Genomic DNA, 15683 nt, shown 5'->3' on the forward strand with positions numbered 1-15683 from the left:
ATATTTGAATAAAAAAACACTATAAAACAAAATAAATTATTTTTAATATAGTCACAAAAAGGCTTAATGAGTTTAGGAAATTTTTCATTCACTAATCATGTCATTTAAACTCTATTACACAGAATACATTGTAAAAAGATGTTCTCGTTTTAATTTTAAGTAATTTGAAATGCATTTTAATACCTTTTAATGATTTATTTTTTGAAACATCTTTTTATAAAATGTTATTGATTTTTGAAGTTATATGTTAAAATGTTTTTAAATTTTGTTAACATTTTGTTTTAAATGTAGAAAATTGGTAATTCTAAACATTCAAAAAATGATTTTATTAAATTTTCATCACTTAAATTGCATGTTTGATGAAATTTTCAACTGATAATTCAAGAAAAATCGTTTAAGTTTTATTATATTTTACTTTGAAATGTTAAAAAAATATAATTATTGTCAAAAATGTGGAAGTTATACTTTCCTCAAAAAAAGACCTAAAACATGCAAATTAACACGTGTAATGAGATTTTTTTTCTTTCAGGTTTAATTTAAAGTAATTATTGATATTTTTTGTAAAAAGGATTTTATATAAAAAGTTTTATAACTCGAGTTATGTAGTGGTTCTAAAAAAGGTTGCGAATTTATGCAATTTTCTTGCAAAAAAATTTTTCTAGGATTTTAAAAATAGCAAAGGGTGTTATTAGACGTACTTACAGATACAATTGCAAAGTCATTTTGGCCAAACACTAAAATAAAGTTTTGACATCTGAGGGTCCAACCGTGCCTAGTCAAAACTTTTACGCAAATTATTTCTACGCTTTTTAAAAATTGAATTAAAGAGTATATAATCTAAAATAATAAACATTTAAATTATCATTTAAGATGCGTGCCATTGTAATAGTCAATCAAACTTAAGCAAAATAGTCAAAAAAAAGTCTTGTAAAGGGCTAAAATAAACCGTTTGTCGTCAATCTCATTTATCATATGTTCAATTGAAACAGAAAATTGCAAAATCTACTTAAGGATTTTTTTGAATTTTTAAATTTGGCATAGATATTCTAAAAGTATGAAATGGCACCTTTCATATAAGCTCATATCATATTGAACCTATATTCGCCCTTTAAACCAAGGTTAAAAAATTAGATTTTTTCAATAATTACTCAACAGAATTTTAAAAGTAAGGTGTCAAATTAAAGATCTTACTATTTTTGTTCATACTGGCAATAATGGGAAAAAATTATTTTGAAACTGTTAATGCAAAAAAGATTTTTGATTGGCTAGTTTAATAGTTAAAATTAAGTGTTGCCTGTAAAAATATAATATTTTAGGCCATTTTTATTTTTTTAAGTTTTTACTTTTTTTCAATTTTGCTTAGATTCGTAATATTTTTCTGATTCTAAAGGTATATATGAACCCATATTGTTTTTGTCTGTTTGAGAAAGTATTTAGGTTTAAAGTTTTTATTAAACCAAGGTTAAAAAAAATAGATTTTTTCAATAATTACTCAACAGAATTTTAAAAGTAAGGTGTCAAATTAAAGATCTTACTATTTTTGTTCATACTGGCAATAATGGGAAAAAATTATTTTGAAACTGTTAATGCAAAAAAGTTTTAAAATTGGACCAAAAATACTAAAGATATGGGGAATTATGTCAAACACATAAAATAGCCAAAAATCTGCAAAAAGGCAGTCTGACCGTCAATGTTGTTTTCTTCAAATGACAGGAAATTTAATTTTGATATCTTCAAATGAAAAAATTTTGAAAATCAGACCATAAACACCAAAGATATGAGAAAAATTTGGAAAATATGAAAAATATCCTTAAACCTGCTAAAAAGCAGTCCGACCGCCATTTATGTTTTTAAGTTAATTGTGCTCCTTAATGATGGAAATGTTGTCAAAAAATTTCAGCTCTCTATCTTTTATAGGAGCCGAGAAAATAACGTTTCCCCCAATTCATTAATTACGGACGGACGGACATTGTGAATTATAGAGTAGCTTCGCTACTAATAACACCAGTTTTGTTTGTCCGGTCCTTTGAGTCAAACAAAACTGAAATTCATCTATTAGTTTTTTAATATCCGAGAAAATACGACGCGATAAAAAACTATTAACTAAAAGAAGCAGGGATGACATCATCCATAAGTAGCGAAGCTCATAAATTTGAAACAATTACTAATATAACAACTCAATTGATTTCAGGCAGATAAATTAAATTATTCATTCCCATATAAACAACCCCTTAAATAGTGGATGTAAATATTCATTCCCATATAAACAACCCCTTAAATAGTGGATGTAAATATTCATTTATTTCCCGGAGGTAACCATTTATTTCCCGGAGGTAACCATTTATTTCCCTGAGGTAGTCATTTTTAGATTTTCAAATTTTTTTGGAAGATTTTTGAATTTTTATTAATTATTAAAAGAAACTTGATATCAGGGATAAAAATGATCATAGCCGGGAAATAAATGAAAATTAAAAACCAAAATTAAACCACATTTTAGCATAAAAAAATGAGTTTTTTGTTTAAATGAGAATGATATTCCTGTCCAGTTTTTTGTTTAGGAATGAATAAATGATGACCTATCAGTCCATCATTTATTCCCTCGGGTAAGAAATATTCATTCCTAAAAAAAAACTGGACAGGAATACCCCATTTATATCCCGGAGGTAGTCATTTATTTCCGGGAGGTAGTCACTTTTAGAAGATTTTTAATTTTTTTGGAAGATTTTAGAATTTTTATTAATTATTAAAAGAAACTTGATATCAGGGATATAAATGATCATAGCCGGGAAATAAATGAAAATTAAAAACCAAAATTAAACCACATTTTAGCATAAAAAAATTAGTTTTTTGTTTAAATGAGAATGATATTCCTGTCCAGTTTTTTGTTTAGGAATGAATATTTCTTACCCTCGTGAATAAATGATGACCTATCGGTCCATCATTTATTCCCTTGGGTAAGAAATATTCATTCCTAAACAAAAAACTGGACAGGAATACCCCATTGTATGCTTATTGATCAGACGAATCTTCATAGCCAAATTTAGAAATTTATCCTTTAACTTAGCCAAGATAAATACTTTTCTCAAAGAATAGACAGAAAGAGAAGTTATCTATAATACAAAGTAGAACGATGTCTGTTTGTAGCGAAGGATCTCGCTAACCGCTGAACCGACCGAGTTCTCCTTTACAGGGTAGCTTCTCATAGGTCCCGGAAAGTTTTATAACTATTTTCTTGGGGGGTGGGACACCCCCAAGCCCCCCAAAAAATGAAAAATGCCCCCACAATTTTTCTTTTCTTTTTAAAACTAAAATTAAAATAGTAGGGTCGACTACCACCCCCCAAAAAAAATTTCTCTCCCCAAACAAAAATTTTTCTTTTAAATCTAAAACACGAAAAATTTGTTTGATTATACCTCTTCACGGTTGATTTTTTATTAAATGAATAAGTTAGGGTACAAAGTTTGGCACTTTCAATATAAGTAAATGATAATAACAAAGCCACAGAATACGATAATACCTTCAGAAAAATCGATGAAAATAGTTTTCATACTAAATTTTGTTTTTTTTTATATTTTTTCTAAAATGTCATGACAGAAGATGTAAAATGTCGTCTTAGTTTTTTGAAAGGATTAATCTTCTCTGAAATCTAAATTATCAAAATATTTTTTTTGGTAAATGATTATACGATATATGTCAAACATTTTATCAAAAAGAAATATTTAAAATTGTGAGGTAGAAACCTGAATAATTTTTCTTGTGGAAATAGCTTTCTGCAAATGTTGATAAACATATGTCTGCTAGCATTAAGATGTTTGTACTGCCAATACACGTTGGGTTTTATTTAAATAATTTTTTTAAAATGTTCTTTTTTTTACCTCGTATACTAATAACGAAAATCTGATTAACTTATAGTCGGAAATTCATTATGAAACAGGGGACATGCACAAAATTTTTGAGCCCTGATCAAATAGGAGCTGAGATAATAGGGGGGCAGGCGACCGACTGATAAGTGTTAAATAGAAGTTGATTGAATATTGGTTGGAAAAGGTGATCATTAACCACCCCCACCCCCCCCCCCCCCCCACCCCCCCAATCGACTAAGACTCGCCTACGGCCCGATCTTTTAGGATTGCTTTGTAATTCACATTTTTGAAAGTCTTTCAACAGTATACACAGCAAATTCTCTCTTTTTTAACTAACTTTCCGAACAATATACCTAAAGCATTTGAATTAACAAAGGATATGCTAATATTTTTACCATTCAAGTTTATTTAATATTCTAATAAATAGCGCAACCCTCCAAGTTATGGCTACTTTTCATGAACATATGATCTAAAGAATAAGCTCTGACGCAATGTCATGTAAGGATATTATAATATTCATTAAAAAAATTGTTATTTTTGCATATATGTTACATTTTACAGTGTTTTGTGGCTCAAAAGAAAGACAATTAAAATTTATTTCATATTATATAGTTTAAATTGCATAAGATAACCTAGAAATAGTAAAAAAGTCCCTTTCTTTTTTTGTCGTAAAACAGAAATTAACAAAGATTTTTATTAAAAAACACCTTAGTGTAAAAATTAAAAATTCTAAATATGGTCACAAAAAGATTCAATTAGTTTATTAAATGTTTCATTTTCAGCAAATGACGATTAATCTCTATTACAAAGAATAAAGTGTAAAAAGATATTCTCGTTTTAATTTTAAGCAACTTAAAATGCATTTTAATACCTTTTAATGATTTATTTTTTAAAACATCATTTTATAAAATGTTATTGATTTTTAAAGTTTTATATTAGAATGTTTTTAAATTTTGTTAACATTTTGTTTTAAATGTAGAAAATTGGTAATTCTAAACATTCAAAAAATGATTTTATTAAATTTTCATCACTAAAATTGCATGTTTGATGAAATTTTCAACTGATAATACAAGAAAAATCGTTTAAGTTTTATTATATTTTACTTTGAAATGTTAAAAAATATAATTATTGTCAAAAATGTGGAAGTTATACTTTCCTCAAAAAAAGACCTAAAACATGCAAATTAACACGTGTAATGAGATTTTTTTTCTTTCAGGTTTAATTTTAAGTAATTATTGATATTTTTTGTAAAAAGGATTTTATATAAAAAGTTTTAAAACTCGAGTTATGTAGTGGTTCTAAAAAAGGTTGCGAATTTATGCAATTTTCTTGCAAAAAAAATTTTCTAGGATTTTAAAAATAGCATAGGGTGTTATTAGACGTACTTACAGATACAATTGCTAAGTCATTTTGGCCAAACACTAAAATAAAGTTTTGACATCTGAGGGACCATACGTGTCTTGGAAGCCGTTAGTACAGTTATATAGAGTAGTTGCTCCTGCTCATAGATCAGCAATATTCATTGCCTTGTCAATAACAGGAGACCCCCTACCCAGAAATGAGGTATAACCAACAAGCGAAATAAATATAAAATATTTGGGGGGCAAATGGAGAGGTCGTCAATTTTACGATGTGTTGACCCTCAACGACCGCTGTAAAACACGTATTGTTTTCGTGATTTTTTCCGAATTAATTTCATTGTTGGTATAAGTTGCCCCCTACCCCTAAATTTTAAAAAATAAATGGAAATAAGATTATTTTCATCTCGGTGCTATTTATAAACATAATCGTATTCGTACTTTTCTTATGAAAATAATAAATTTTCAATAAAAAAAATAATAATAATTTCACTTTCAAAATTTATCGCGTATAACAGTTGGGGAGTTGAATCCATTTTTGTAGAAGCAGAGATATAATCTATGATTATGGTTTGGACCCTCTAAAACTGTAATCTACCTTTCCACTTTCCCCTCTCTTGGTGAAGATATCTTCAACGTCGATACGATTTTTGAAATGTAAGATTCTACTTTCCCTTCTCTTGGTGAAGATATCTTCAACGCCGATACGATTTTTGAAATGTAAGATTCCACTTTCCCCTCTCTTGTTGAAGATATCTGAAAGTGGAAGGGTAGATTACAGTTTTAGAGGGTCCAAACCATAATCATAGATTATATTTCTGCTTCTATAAAAATGAATTCAACTCCCTAACTGTATAACAACAAACAAGTCGTGGAAAAGGGAGTTAATATTACCCCCCCCCCCCCCCCCCCCCCACCTGATTTATATTTTCACGCTTAACATAGATAAATTATAAATAAAAATGACAACATCCAAAAGTAAGGAATTACAAAAAAAATGAGCAATAGATGTTTCAAAGGATTCACAAGAAACTAAGATTTGACCTTAAAATTACCTTATTTTTACATACTAATATCTATAAATTTCTAGTAGAATGTTGTCTGGCTATGTAACCGGATGAAGTTTCAGGGAAAATAAGTAATGACCATAGCATGGTTTTAAGCTATCTTCTTGAGTGGTGAGACCCCCCCCCCCCAACTCTCTTCTATCGTAAAAGAAGGAAATAAATTACTCAGCAGTGCAGTATGGCTATGAAACCAATTACTAGATTAGAACCGGTTCTTAGTCAAAATCATGTATAGCATTGTATTACAAACAATTTTCCACGACTAACATTGTACCTTGTCGTCGAATGAATCAAAATTCGATATATTTACAAGATTAAAATATTCATAGACTATTCGGAAATGATTATAGCAATACTGCAACTTGCTTAATTTACCTCATTACTCCAAGAAACATGATTAGGTATGTAAAATTTGAAATGGATAGGACGATTCTAACATACCTAAATCAACGAACACAACTTGAACTATCTAAAATTTCTTGCTACGCCCTTATCTGTAGAACCATATAAAAGTCGGCGGATTGCAAATTTTATGCCTCGATAATTTATACTAAAAAGAAATTTATACTAAATTTTTTTACATCCACAATAATCCTATTATATAAAGTAGTAAGCGTTTTTTGTCTGTCCCGAAGGATCTCTCTAACCGCTGAACTGATATTGTTGTCCTTTACAATGAAGCTTCTTATAGGTCCTGGGAAGGTTTTAAACTATTTTTGGGGAGGGTGTCTTACTCTTCACCCCCCACCATCCTTCCCCCTAAAAAATATTTTTTGAAACTCAAATTTAAAATCAATGGGATGAGGTCGACTTTTCCCCCCTCCTACCAGTGCCCCTAGAGGCTTCAAGGGGCGTAGCCGCTAGTAAAATAATAATACACTAAAATGACCAGGGAGGGGTGTGTATATTCTGCAAATTTGCCCGGCTGAGGGGGAGGGTGGGGGTAAAAAAATAAAAAATGTGTGGTAGAGGGAGAAAAAATGTAAAATTAAGAGGACTGAAAGCATTTTTTTCTATTTTTCTGCCCTCTTTGGTGAAAAAAACAAAAAAATATGTTGAAAGGAGCATAATATGAATAAAATTAAGAGGTCTGAAAATATTTTTCCATTTTATCCCTTTCCTTGCTGGAAAAAACTAGGAGGGAAAAAAAATAAAAAATTGCAGCAGGGAAAAAAATGAATCTTGTGCAGAATATACACCCCTGCTAAAACCTAGATTTATTGCCCTAGATGATGAATCCGACACAATGAGTTCAGCCTAGGTCACTTATGAATCATTCCTATAATACTAACGACGACTTTTGGACAATTTAATTTCTCAAATAGTACTATTTTTAGCGAGCTGACTTTAATTGAAAAAAAACTGCCGTTTTAGTAAGAATTCCTGGTGGTCCAATTAAGGTACTAAATTTCCAGAAATTAAGATGACAAGAATAATTAAGTCCAAAATAATACAAAGATTTTTGAAATGGTGATGTAATAGATCTAGAAAGTCTAGATGAACAATCAGACCACATAATTGGTTAAAAAGTGTTCATATTTTGATTAGACAGTGCAGTATTACTAAGAAATACAGCTTCAAAATTCTATTGTCAAAACACTCGAATATGGGATGAAATATTACTAAACAATAAAATTTTTAAAGCTAGAAATTCTCCATTCTAGGGTGGTAAATATATTATAACCTTAATAGAAAAACTCTAAATAATGACAACCATATATATTTTAATAATTATATTAAACTTATACAACATAGATTTAAATTAATTGGCAAATATTTCACAAATTAGAAAAAAATAACTAAGGACGATAACGTCCAAAATTAGCGGATTCCTTGCTGTGATGCTTTGAATTTATTATATAACCTTTGTTTTTGTTCTTTTGATTTATTTGTGCGTGTTTGCATTAATCTTTGTGAACTATCAGACCACAAACAAACTAAAACACATGAAGCATAAAGAGTAGCTTCGCTACTACCAAATAGGAAGATTATCCAGAGATGTAAAGGGATAGGACAGTGGACGATAAATAAATGTACAACCCCAATTACTATAAACAAAACTAACCCTTTTATAGTTTAAAATTAGTGTTGGAATAGAGCTTTTAAAACCCACTCAAGATTTAATGAAAAGTACTTTAGCCTAGCAATGAGATATGTTTTACAATAACTTTGGGTACCAGCTTAATTTACCGTCCATTGTCTACTCTTTCCTTGAATTTCATCCCATTATATGAAAACATCAGGCTTATAAATACAAGGGGACAGAACAAGTATCAATGCGACAAAAAAATAAACAAAAGAAACATTTTTATGGTTTTTCTTAATATTTTATGAAAATACTGACAAACATATCAAACATATTAAAATTGGAGGGAAGGTCAAAACTGACCAAAAATAGCAGAAATTCCTTTTTTCCCCCAAAAAAACTTGATAGTCAATCTGTACTACTTTTATTTAAAAGTGATGAATGGCCATTAAAAAGCTTATAAAATATTATGTATGTATATAATAATAAGTTATTTTATCCTAAATATTGTTCAATTATTACAGAAAGATTAACCTAAACATTGGATTTGGTGCAGGTCACGCCAAATTGTTCCTGGGATCGATAACTTCAAGACTATATAATCTTTATAGGCTTTAAGCTGCCAAACAGCAACATAAATAGGCCTGTAATTTTGTAAATAAACTGTAGTATTTAAGATCCAATAATGCACAATGACCTAAGAAAATAAGTTCTTTTCTACATTTTCTTTATGTGCGCTGCGAGATAACTGTGCACCACTATTGAGTGATGACTATTCCAGATTATTTGTAGGCCTTCTTTTATTGGTTGAAACTTTATGTTAACATAATATATCCGGTCTGCAGTTTGACCCATGATAAGCGATCCCAGGACCTTTTATCGTGAACTGCAACTGATCCTAGACATCTTTAAGATTTTTTCACCAGGGCACAACTGCCACAGCCCTAAAAAAATCGGTACTGAAAACTGTAAATATTTTTTTCGGCTGCCACACAATATTTTTCACAATTTTAGAAAGACAACATTCTTACAGATAAATATTACAATGTTTTACTTTAATATTTTTTTAATTTGTGAAAATTAATATTATACTTGTAGTAAAATTATATTTCCTAATGAAGAACAGTGGGATATAGATTTTAAGAAATAAATAGTGGGAAAGGACAGAAAAATGACAATGTAGAATAAACTATATTGTCCAAACTTTTCAACAAATAAAAAATATTAAGCTTTATTTTGAATTTTTATATTAAAATTTTTGACTCGAGCAAATAGTTTTTCTTCTGGTGCCAATTCCCTCTCAATAAAAGTGAAAACGAGATTAAGCTTTAAGCTAAAATAAGTTTTAAATAAACAATTTTATCTTGTCCGTCCTATTCAACTATTTATCTATCAGACTACTTACCCCTGTGATCAAAGATCAGATTTAAGCAAGAATCGTGGGAGGCGAAATGTGAAAAATCGAGGCCATTTTTACTCTATTTATAAATGGTTGATTGTTTTAACTCATGGTCAGTACAATTGACAATAAATTAAGTATTTACTCAATTCATTATTTAAATACGGGTAGAAGAAAGGTATGTAAAATGTAGATGTCTGGACCCTAAACTAATTGATATTCAACAGTCACCAGTTTCACCTCCCAGATCGAAGAGATTTGATAAAAAAAATCACAGAATTTGAAATAATTTCTTGAGCTCGACCATGAGAACCCACTCCGACTTGGACAGCTCATCACGGAAATAATCCTTGCACGCGTCTATACTCTGCCGTGAAATCTAAATACATAGATAATTAGATACCAAGATAGCTAGATAGATAGTAAAATAAAAATACGAAGTCAAGACATTTCAATGTATAGAAAGTTGGATAGATAGGATATCTAGATAAATAGAAAGCTAGGTAGATAGTAAAATATGTACTGAGATGATTAGAAATGGATATATAAATAGATTAGAATTTAAAATAAACAAGTACCCAAAGTTTTACAAACATACTCTCATTAATTGACATTGGTATTATTAAATTTTGATTGGTTGATTCAAACTGACAGTGTCCATCTAATTAACCAATAATCTTTATCCATAAAATGAGTAATATTTTTTATTGCCGTAATTGGGTCCAACATTCATTGTCTTATACCTTCAGATCATTGCAAGGACGTCCTTAAAATGTACCCCTACCTTGGGGGTGCCGAATACACCCCAAACCATTTAAGAGGGGGTATTTACCTCACCCCAAAAAAATTTACCCTTGGGGTAAACTTTTTTTTTAAGGGGGGGGAAGGGGTAAACAAAATTTCCCCCCCCCAAAAAAAATTACCACCCAGCTTACAAAATTTCCCCCCCCCCCCAAATAAAAAAGCTTGGACGCCCCTGGATCCTTGTGTATAATATATCAATCAAAATACAAATATAGTACCTTAAAAAAGGTAGTGCAATCAATCAACAAAAATATTAAAAAATCTGAAGGGATTAGACAATGAACGAATAAATTATTTTTCTTCCCCAATGATAATTAACTAAATTACCTACTCCTTCTATAATTAAATTATCGGTTCCTATTTTGAACCAACCAATCAAAATTTAATTCAAGCCACAGAATGAGCGTGTTTTTAATACTTTGGATACCAGTATAATTTACAGTTCAACGGCCCCTCAGGGCCCTCATAGTGAATCTTACCTTGCTGACGAGCATATCAGTTTCATCAAAATGTCTGCCGAACATTTTTGGTGCCTCGCCGGGGATGGGTTCAATCTTGACACACACTTCGTCTCCCTTGCGGGCTGACTCTACATCCTAAAGAAAAGGATGTTTCATGGAAGGTTTTATGAAAAAAATACTAAATGCTTTCCCTTAAAGTTGCTAAAATCCCCCCATATTTATAAAATAAATTTAAAAAAGCTTAGAGACCCGGAAACTGCGGGTCGACCCTGTAACCAATATACCTAGCCTAACCTAATGTAAAAAACAAACAATTGAAAAACTTTAATTTATTTCAAGATGTGATTACTAATAGAGATGTAGAGATACTAATAAAACATAACTACTTGCTGGGAACATTGATATACCACTATAGCAGCTTCCCTATACAACCTAACCTTGCTATACCTACTAGACTATAAAAGTTGGAAAGATTTTTAATCAATATAATAGATTTGAAATCTGCATAAAATTTTAAGGATTTTTTATAAAATTAGTTTTTTATATTATTCTTTATTTAAAGGCGCAAATACAAATTAAGTTAAATAATTTTGAGATCTGTGATTGGTGGATTGAAAACTATCTGCGCTCTGATTGGAGAAGCTTAAGTGACGTACATCATTCAACCAATTAGAGCGTAGGTAGTTTCCAATCTAGCTATCCTATTGGTCAAAATTTATTAACTTAAATCGTATTTGCGCCTTTAAATAAAGAATTATATAAAAAACGAATTTTATAAAAAATCCTTAAAATTTTATGCAGATTTCAAATCTATTATATTGATTAAAAATCTTTAAAACTTTTATAGTCTAATACCTACTATATCCTACCTTATTATTATCCTGGATACCAGTACAGATACCAATATAACAGAACTCCTTGCTGGGAACACAGATAGGGGTTCCTGTCTTCACTATACCAGCCTTCATACTACCTAACCTAACTCTGCCGGACTGCCTACTATGACCTACCTTATTATTGTGCAGGATACCAGTACAGATACCAATATAACAGAACTCCTTGCTGGGAACACAGATAGGGGTTCCTGTCATCACTATACCAGCCTTCATACTACCTAACCCTGCAGGGCTACCTACTATATCCTACCTTATTATTATGCTGGATACCAGTACAGATACCAATATAACAGAACTCCTTGCTGGGAACACAGATAGGGGTTCCTGTCTTCACAACACCAGCCTCAACCTTCACACCACAAACAATAGGGTCTCTAAAATAAATAAGTTAGAACACTGTATTTCTACTAGCGGATTTGCCCCTAGAGGCATCTATGGTGAAAATGAAATGACAGAAATGATATTAACCTGGACATATAAACGTGTTCTTTAAGGACTTTAAGCTTGCAAGGGAAGACTGCTATTGATCTGAACTCCTCCTTCTTTCGTCGAACTAATTCAGCTTGGTATTCAGTAAACCTAAAATACAATATAAATTTATAAACCTAACAAAATGTCTGTTTCAAACAAATTTGGTACCTTTTATTTGACATAAAAAATATATAAGTCTAAATGTTTGTTTGTACTACTTCATTGTACTTAATGTACTACTTTAGGCAACATATTACAAATAACTATAATTCAATCTGTAAAAAATCGTATCTATGTGATTTTTTTCAAGCTATTACACCTTCTGTAACCTACTAATAATACTAAATATTATTTTAATTATATCCTACTTTGTTTAACACTCTATCTATATAACTATCTCGAGAGACTGCCTGCTTGTCTGTCTTACACTTACTGCCTTTTTCTGTAACCATCTCTATCAACCTGTCTGTCTATCTAACTATTTATCTTTCTATCTATCCATCCATGATTATCAAAGAGATGGTAAATGTATGCTTGGAAGATTCTTAATTCCTCTTTATCCACCTGTCTATCTGACTATCTACCTATCTACCCATACCTATCAAAGAGATGGTAAATGATGTCAGCTTGGAAGATTCTGACATTCTCTCTGTCGGCCATTTCTTGAGCATCCCTTTCAACCTAAAATATTTAAATTAAAGATAAGCTCATGTTCATTTAGATCTCAGAAACGGCTACATCGCAAGACCTTAAAATTACTTAAGCTACTTTACACTTATACAAAGCGAAAATTAATTCTGTCGACCATCAAGTAAGTTTCAAAGTAGGGGGTGTATATTCTGAATGGTTGGGCCTGCTGAAGGGGGGGGGGGGAAGAAATAAAAAATATGTGGTTGGGGAAGTTCTGAAAATACTCTGGACACTACTAGTTTGGCACCATCCAATTATCGAAGTACCCAAGATTTTTTAGTCAACGAATGAGTTTACAATTATATGGTTATAAAAGTTGCACTCAAATAGTTATTAATATATACAAACCTTGACGTCAAATGCTAGGATGACTGCATACTTTTCATCATGCTCCAGCATTGTACTTGCTCTCATGACATCTTTCTTTACCACAGGACCTATTCTCACCTAAATACAAATATTAATGGTAATTATTTTAGTATATCTGACAGCGTTTCGGAGCCGGTAGCAGCAATATTTTTGTTGGAGCCGGAGTCGTATTTTTTTGTTAAAAACGGCTCCGGCTCCAGATTAGCTAAAAATGATTTTTTAAAGTAATATTATAGGTAATTTGGCAACGGTCTGTTTCCATATAATAAACTGAAAAACTATTGTTACTTAACAAATAGACACACATCCTTCTACTTTTATATAGCTTTAATCAAATAAAAGCAAAATATTTTATATTATTTATTTTATTTTATCAAATTCAATAATGAACAAAAAATGATATATTAATTTTAAGGTAGGAGCCGGAGCCGTATTTCCAAATACGGCTCCACGGGGCCGGAGCCGCATCAAAATTATACGGCTCCGACACCCTGCTGGAAAACATTAAGAAGTCAGGTACACCTAGATAACCCTTAGAGGATGAAAACTCCCCAAGAAGGACGGGTACACCACAATAGGTCTTACTTTAGTGAACCTAAGTCTGGATAACCTTACGACAGGACGAGCACACAAATATTTTGTCCAAGTAAGGTCTTTTAACAATTAAGTTTTTTAGGCCTTTTTTCCACAAGGTCTTAAGATTTAAAGGTATTTCAGTACCAACCCAATTTAAATGTACCTAAATCTGAATAGCCTCATGGCACAAGGGGTATGCTTTGATAACCTGTAAAGGAAAGGTACACCAGATGACATTATTTTGGTGTACCTGAACATTAACAAAATAATGAGTAAATATTTACCCTGCTCTAAAGTTGTGTCTATTTAAAGGCCAAGGCACTTCAAAAAAGACAACTACAATTTAACTATTTCTTTAGTTGGTGGCGTGAATAACCCTCATAAAATTCCGGAGATTAGTCAATTTTTATAATGCACTCGATTAAGTTAAATAGTTACTTACCCCAGCATAAGGAATTTTGGAAACCTTCAAGAATTCTAACAAAGCTTCCAGTGAGCCCAGAGTCGAGGCCTGTACAAATACACCTGAAAAAAACATGGTTTTGAAGAAGTGCAGCTACTCTATAAAAAAGAGTATGTCCTTGTTCCGTACGACTAAACGATTATGTTCACAAAATTGAGATTTTCCCTCTGCTATTATAGATTGGCATTTGAATGTCATTAACAAAATGACAGATTATTAAAGTTTTTTTGTGACTGACTTAATCCCTTAAGATTTATAACTATACCCCTTTTTGTCAACGGGCGCATTACCCTTTTCGCTATTTTTTTCATATCTTTCTCCGAGGTTTTGGTTTATATTATTCTATTGAATGCTAGACATAAAACAAGGCTCTATTTTCAAAAATGTATAGACATTATGTACAAACAGGCTTAAGATCATGCTTCGCCCATTCTTTAACGACTCCGCCCCTTTATTATCCCCTCTAATCACATGCAAATGGTTTACTCACCTAAAGGTTTAGTCTTGATAGCATTCAAGGCGGACTTAAGATCATGCTCCGCCCATTCTTTGCACAATTCAACCTCATCTGGGTGGTTGGCTACTCGTACACTTAAAACAAAGGATGATAAATTGTTATACATCTCCTATGGTGATTATCAAAATTACCCCTTCTGTTGATTAAAAAATTTGAATGAAAAGTATGGACACTTCTAGTTTGGCCCAACCTATCAACATATTAAAAATAGTATCTTTTAGCCTACCAATAACAGACCGTGAAAATAAAACTTTAAGTACCAGTACAATTTACTGTCCACTGTCCCCTCCCCCCTAACTCAAATATTTCTTTAATTAGCAAAATCATGTACATAATAGCAATAAAGGTACTAAGAAAGAGAGGTATTGTCTGATTGAGCCAATAGGAGAATCGCATCGGTACATACATTTAATATCATTAGTTGAAAATGTGCACACATTTTGTTACGAACGCATGGTTTTTTTCTTCATTTCATACATAGATAAAAGTCAGTTGTAAACAGTATATTTTCTTAGTAGAAAGCTTTGCGGAATCAGAATTAATTGCCCAAAAATTTCGTCTTAAATTTGAAAGCTTCAAACAGAGTTGGATTCTTTAAAAAAGTTATGCTGGCTACTCGCTGGTGAGGCAAAATTATTTTTGTGAAAAATCCTCCAAAATCGAATAAAAAAATTTACAAAAATTAAATAAAATCTTAAAAGGGTTATTAACATATGATTTTGT

General features: G+C 31.1%; 1 protein-coding gene across 14 annotated transcripts in view; it reads right to left on the reverse strand.

Annotated features, from left to right (window-relative positions):
* Positions 1–7992: 7992 nt before the first annotated feature.
* Positions 7993–15683, reverse strand: part of eIF5B (eukaryotic translation initiation factor 5B) — a 36048-nt gene continuing 28357 nt past the window's right edge. For 2 of the 14 annotated variants that reach the window (XR_013884972.1, XR_013884962.1), the window contains exons 28-36: positions 14934–15034; positions 14423–14505; positions 13384–13482; positions 12944–13026; positions 12343–12453; positions 12125–12248; positions 10997–11113; positions 9519–10092; positions 8723–9367 (exon numbers count right to left, since the gene is read on the reverse strand). Coding sequence is in view for 3 of the 14 variants with exons in the window: in XM_080180377.1 (XP_080036503.1) it covers positions 9985–10092; positions 10997–11113; positions 12125–12248; positions 12343–12453; positions 12944–13026; positions 13384–13482; positions 14423–14505; positions 14934–15034 (826 nt within the window). In the remaining 11 variants the exon portion in view is untranslated. Of the gene's footprint in view, positions 8153–8722; positions 9427–9515; positions 10093–10996; positions 11114–12124; positions 12249–12342; positions 12454–12943; positions 13027–13383; positions 13483–14422; positions 14506–14933; positions 15035–15683 lie in introns of those variants that run through there. The other 12 variants (XR_013884967.1, XR_013884971.1, XR_013884970.1 and 9 more) reach the window with 12 other exon arrangements.

Source organism: Acartia tonsa, chromosome 12, assembly GCF_053477335.1.
Source record: "Acartia tonsa isolate MP-2025a chromosome 12, ASM5347733v1, whole genome shotgun sequence".
In the NCBI taxonomy this organism is placed as follows: Eukaryota; Metazoa; Arthropoda; class Copepoda; order Calanoida; family Acartiidae; genus Acartia; species Acartia tonsa.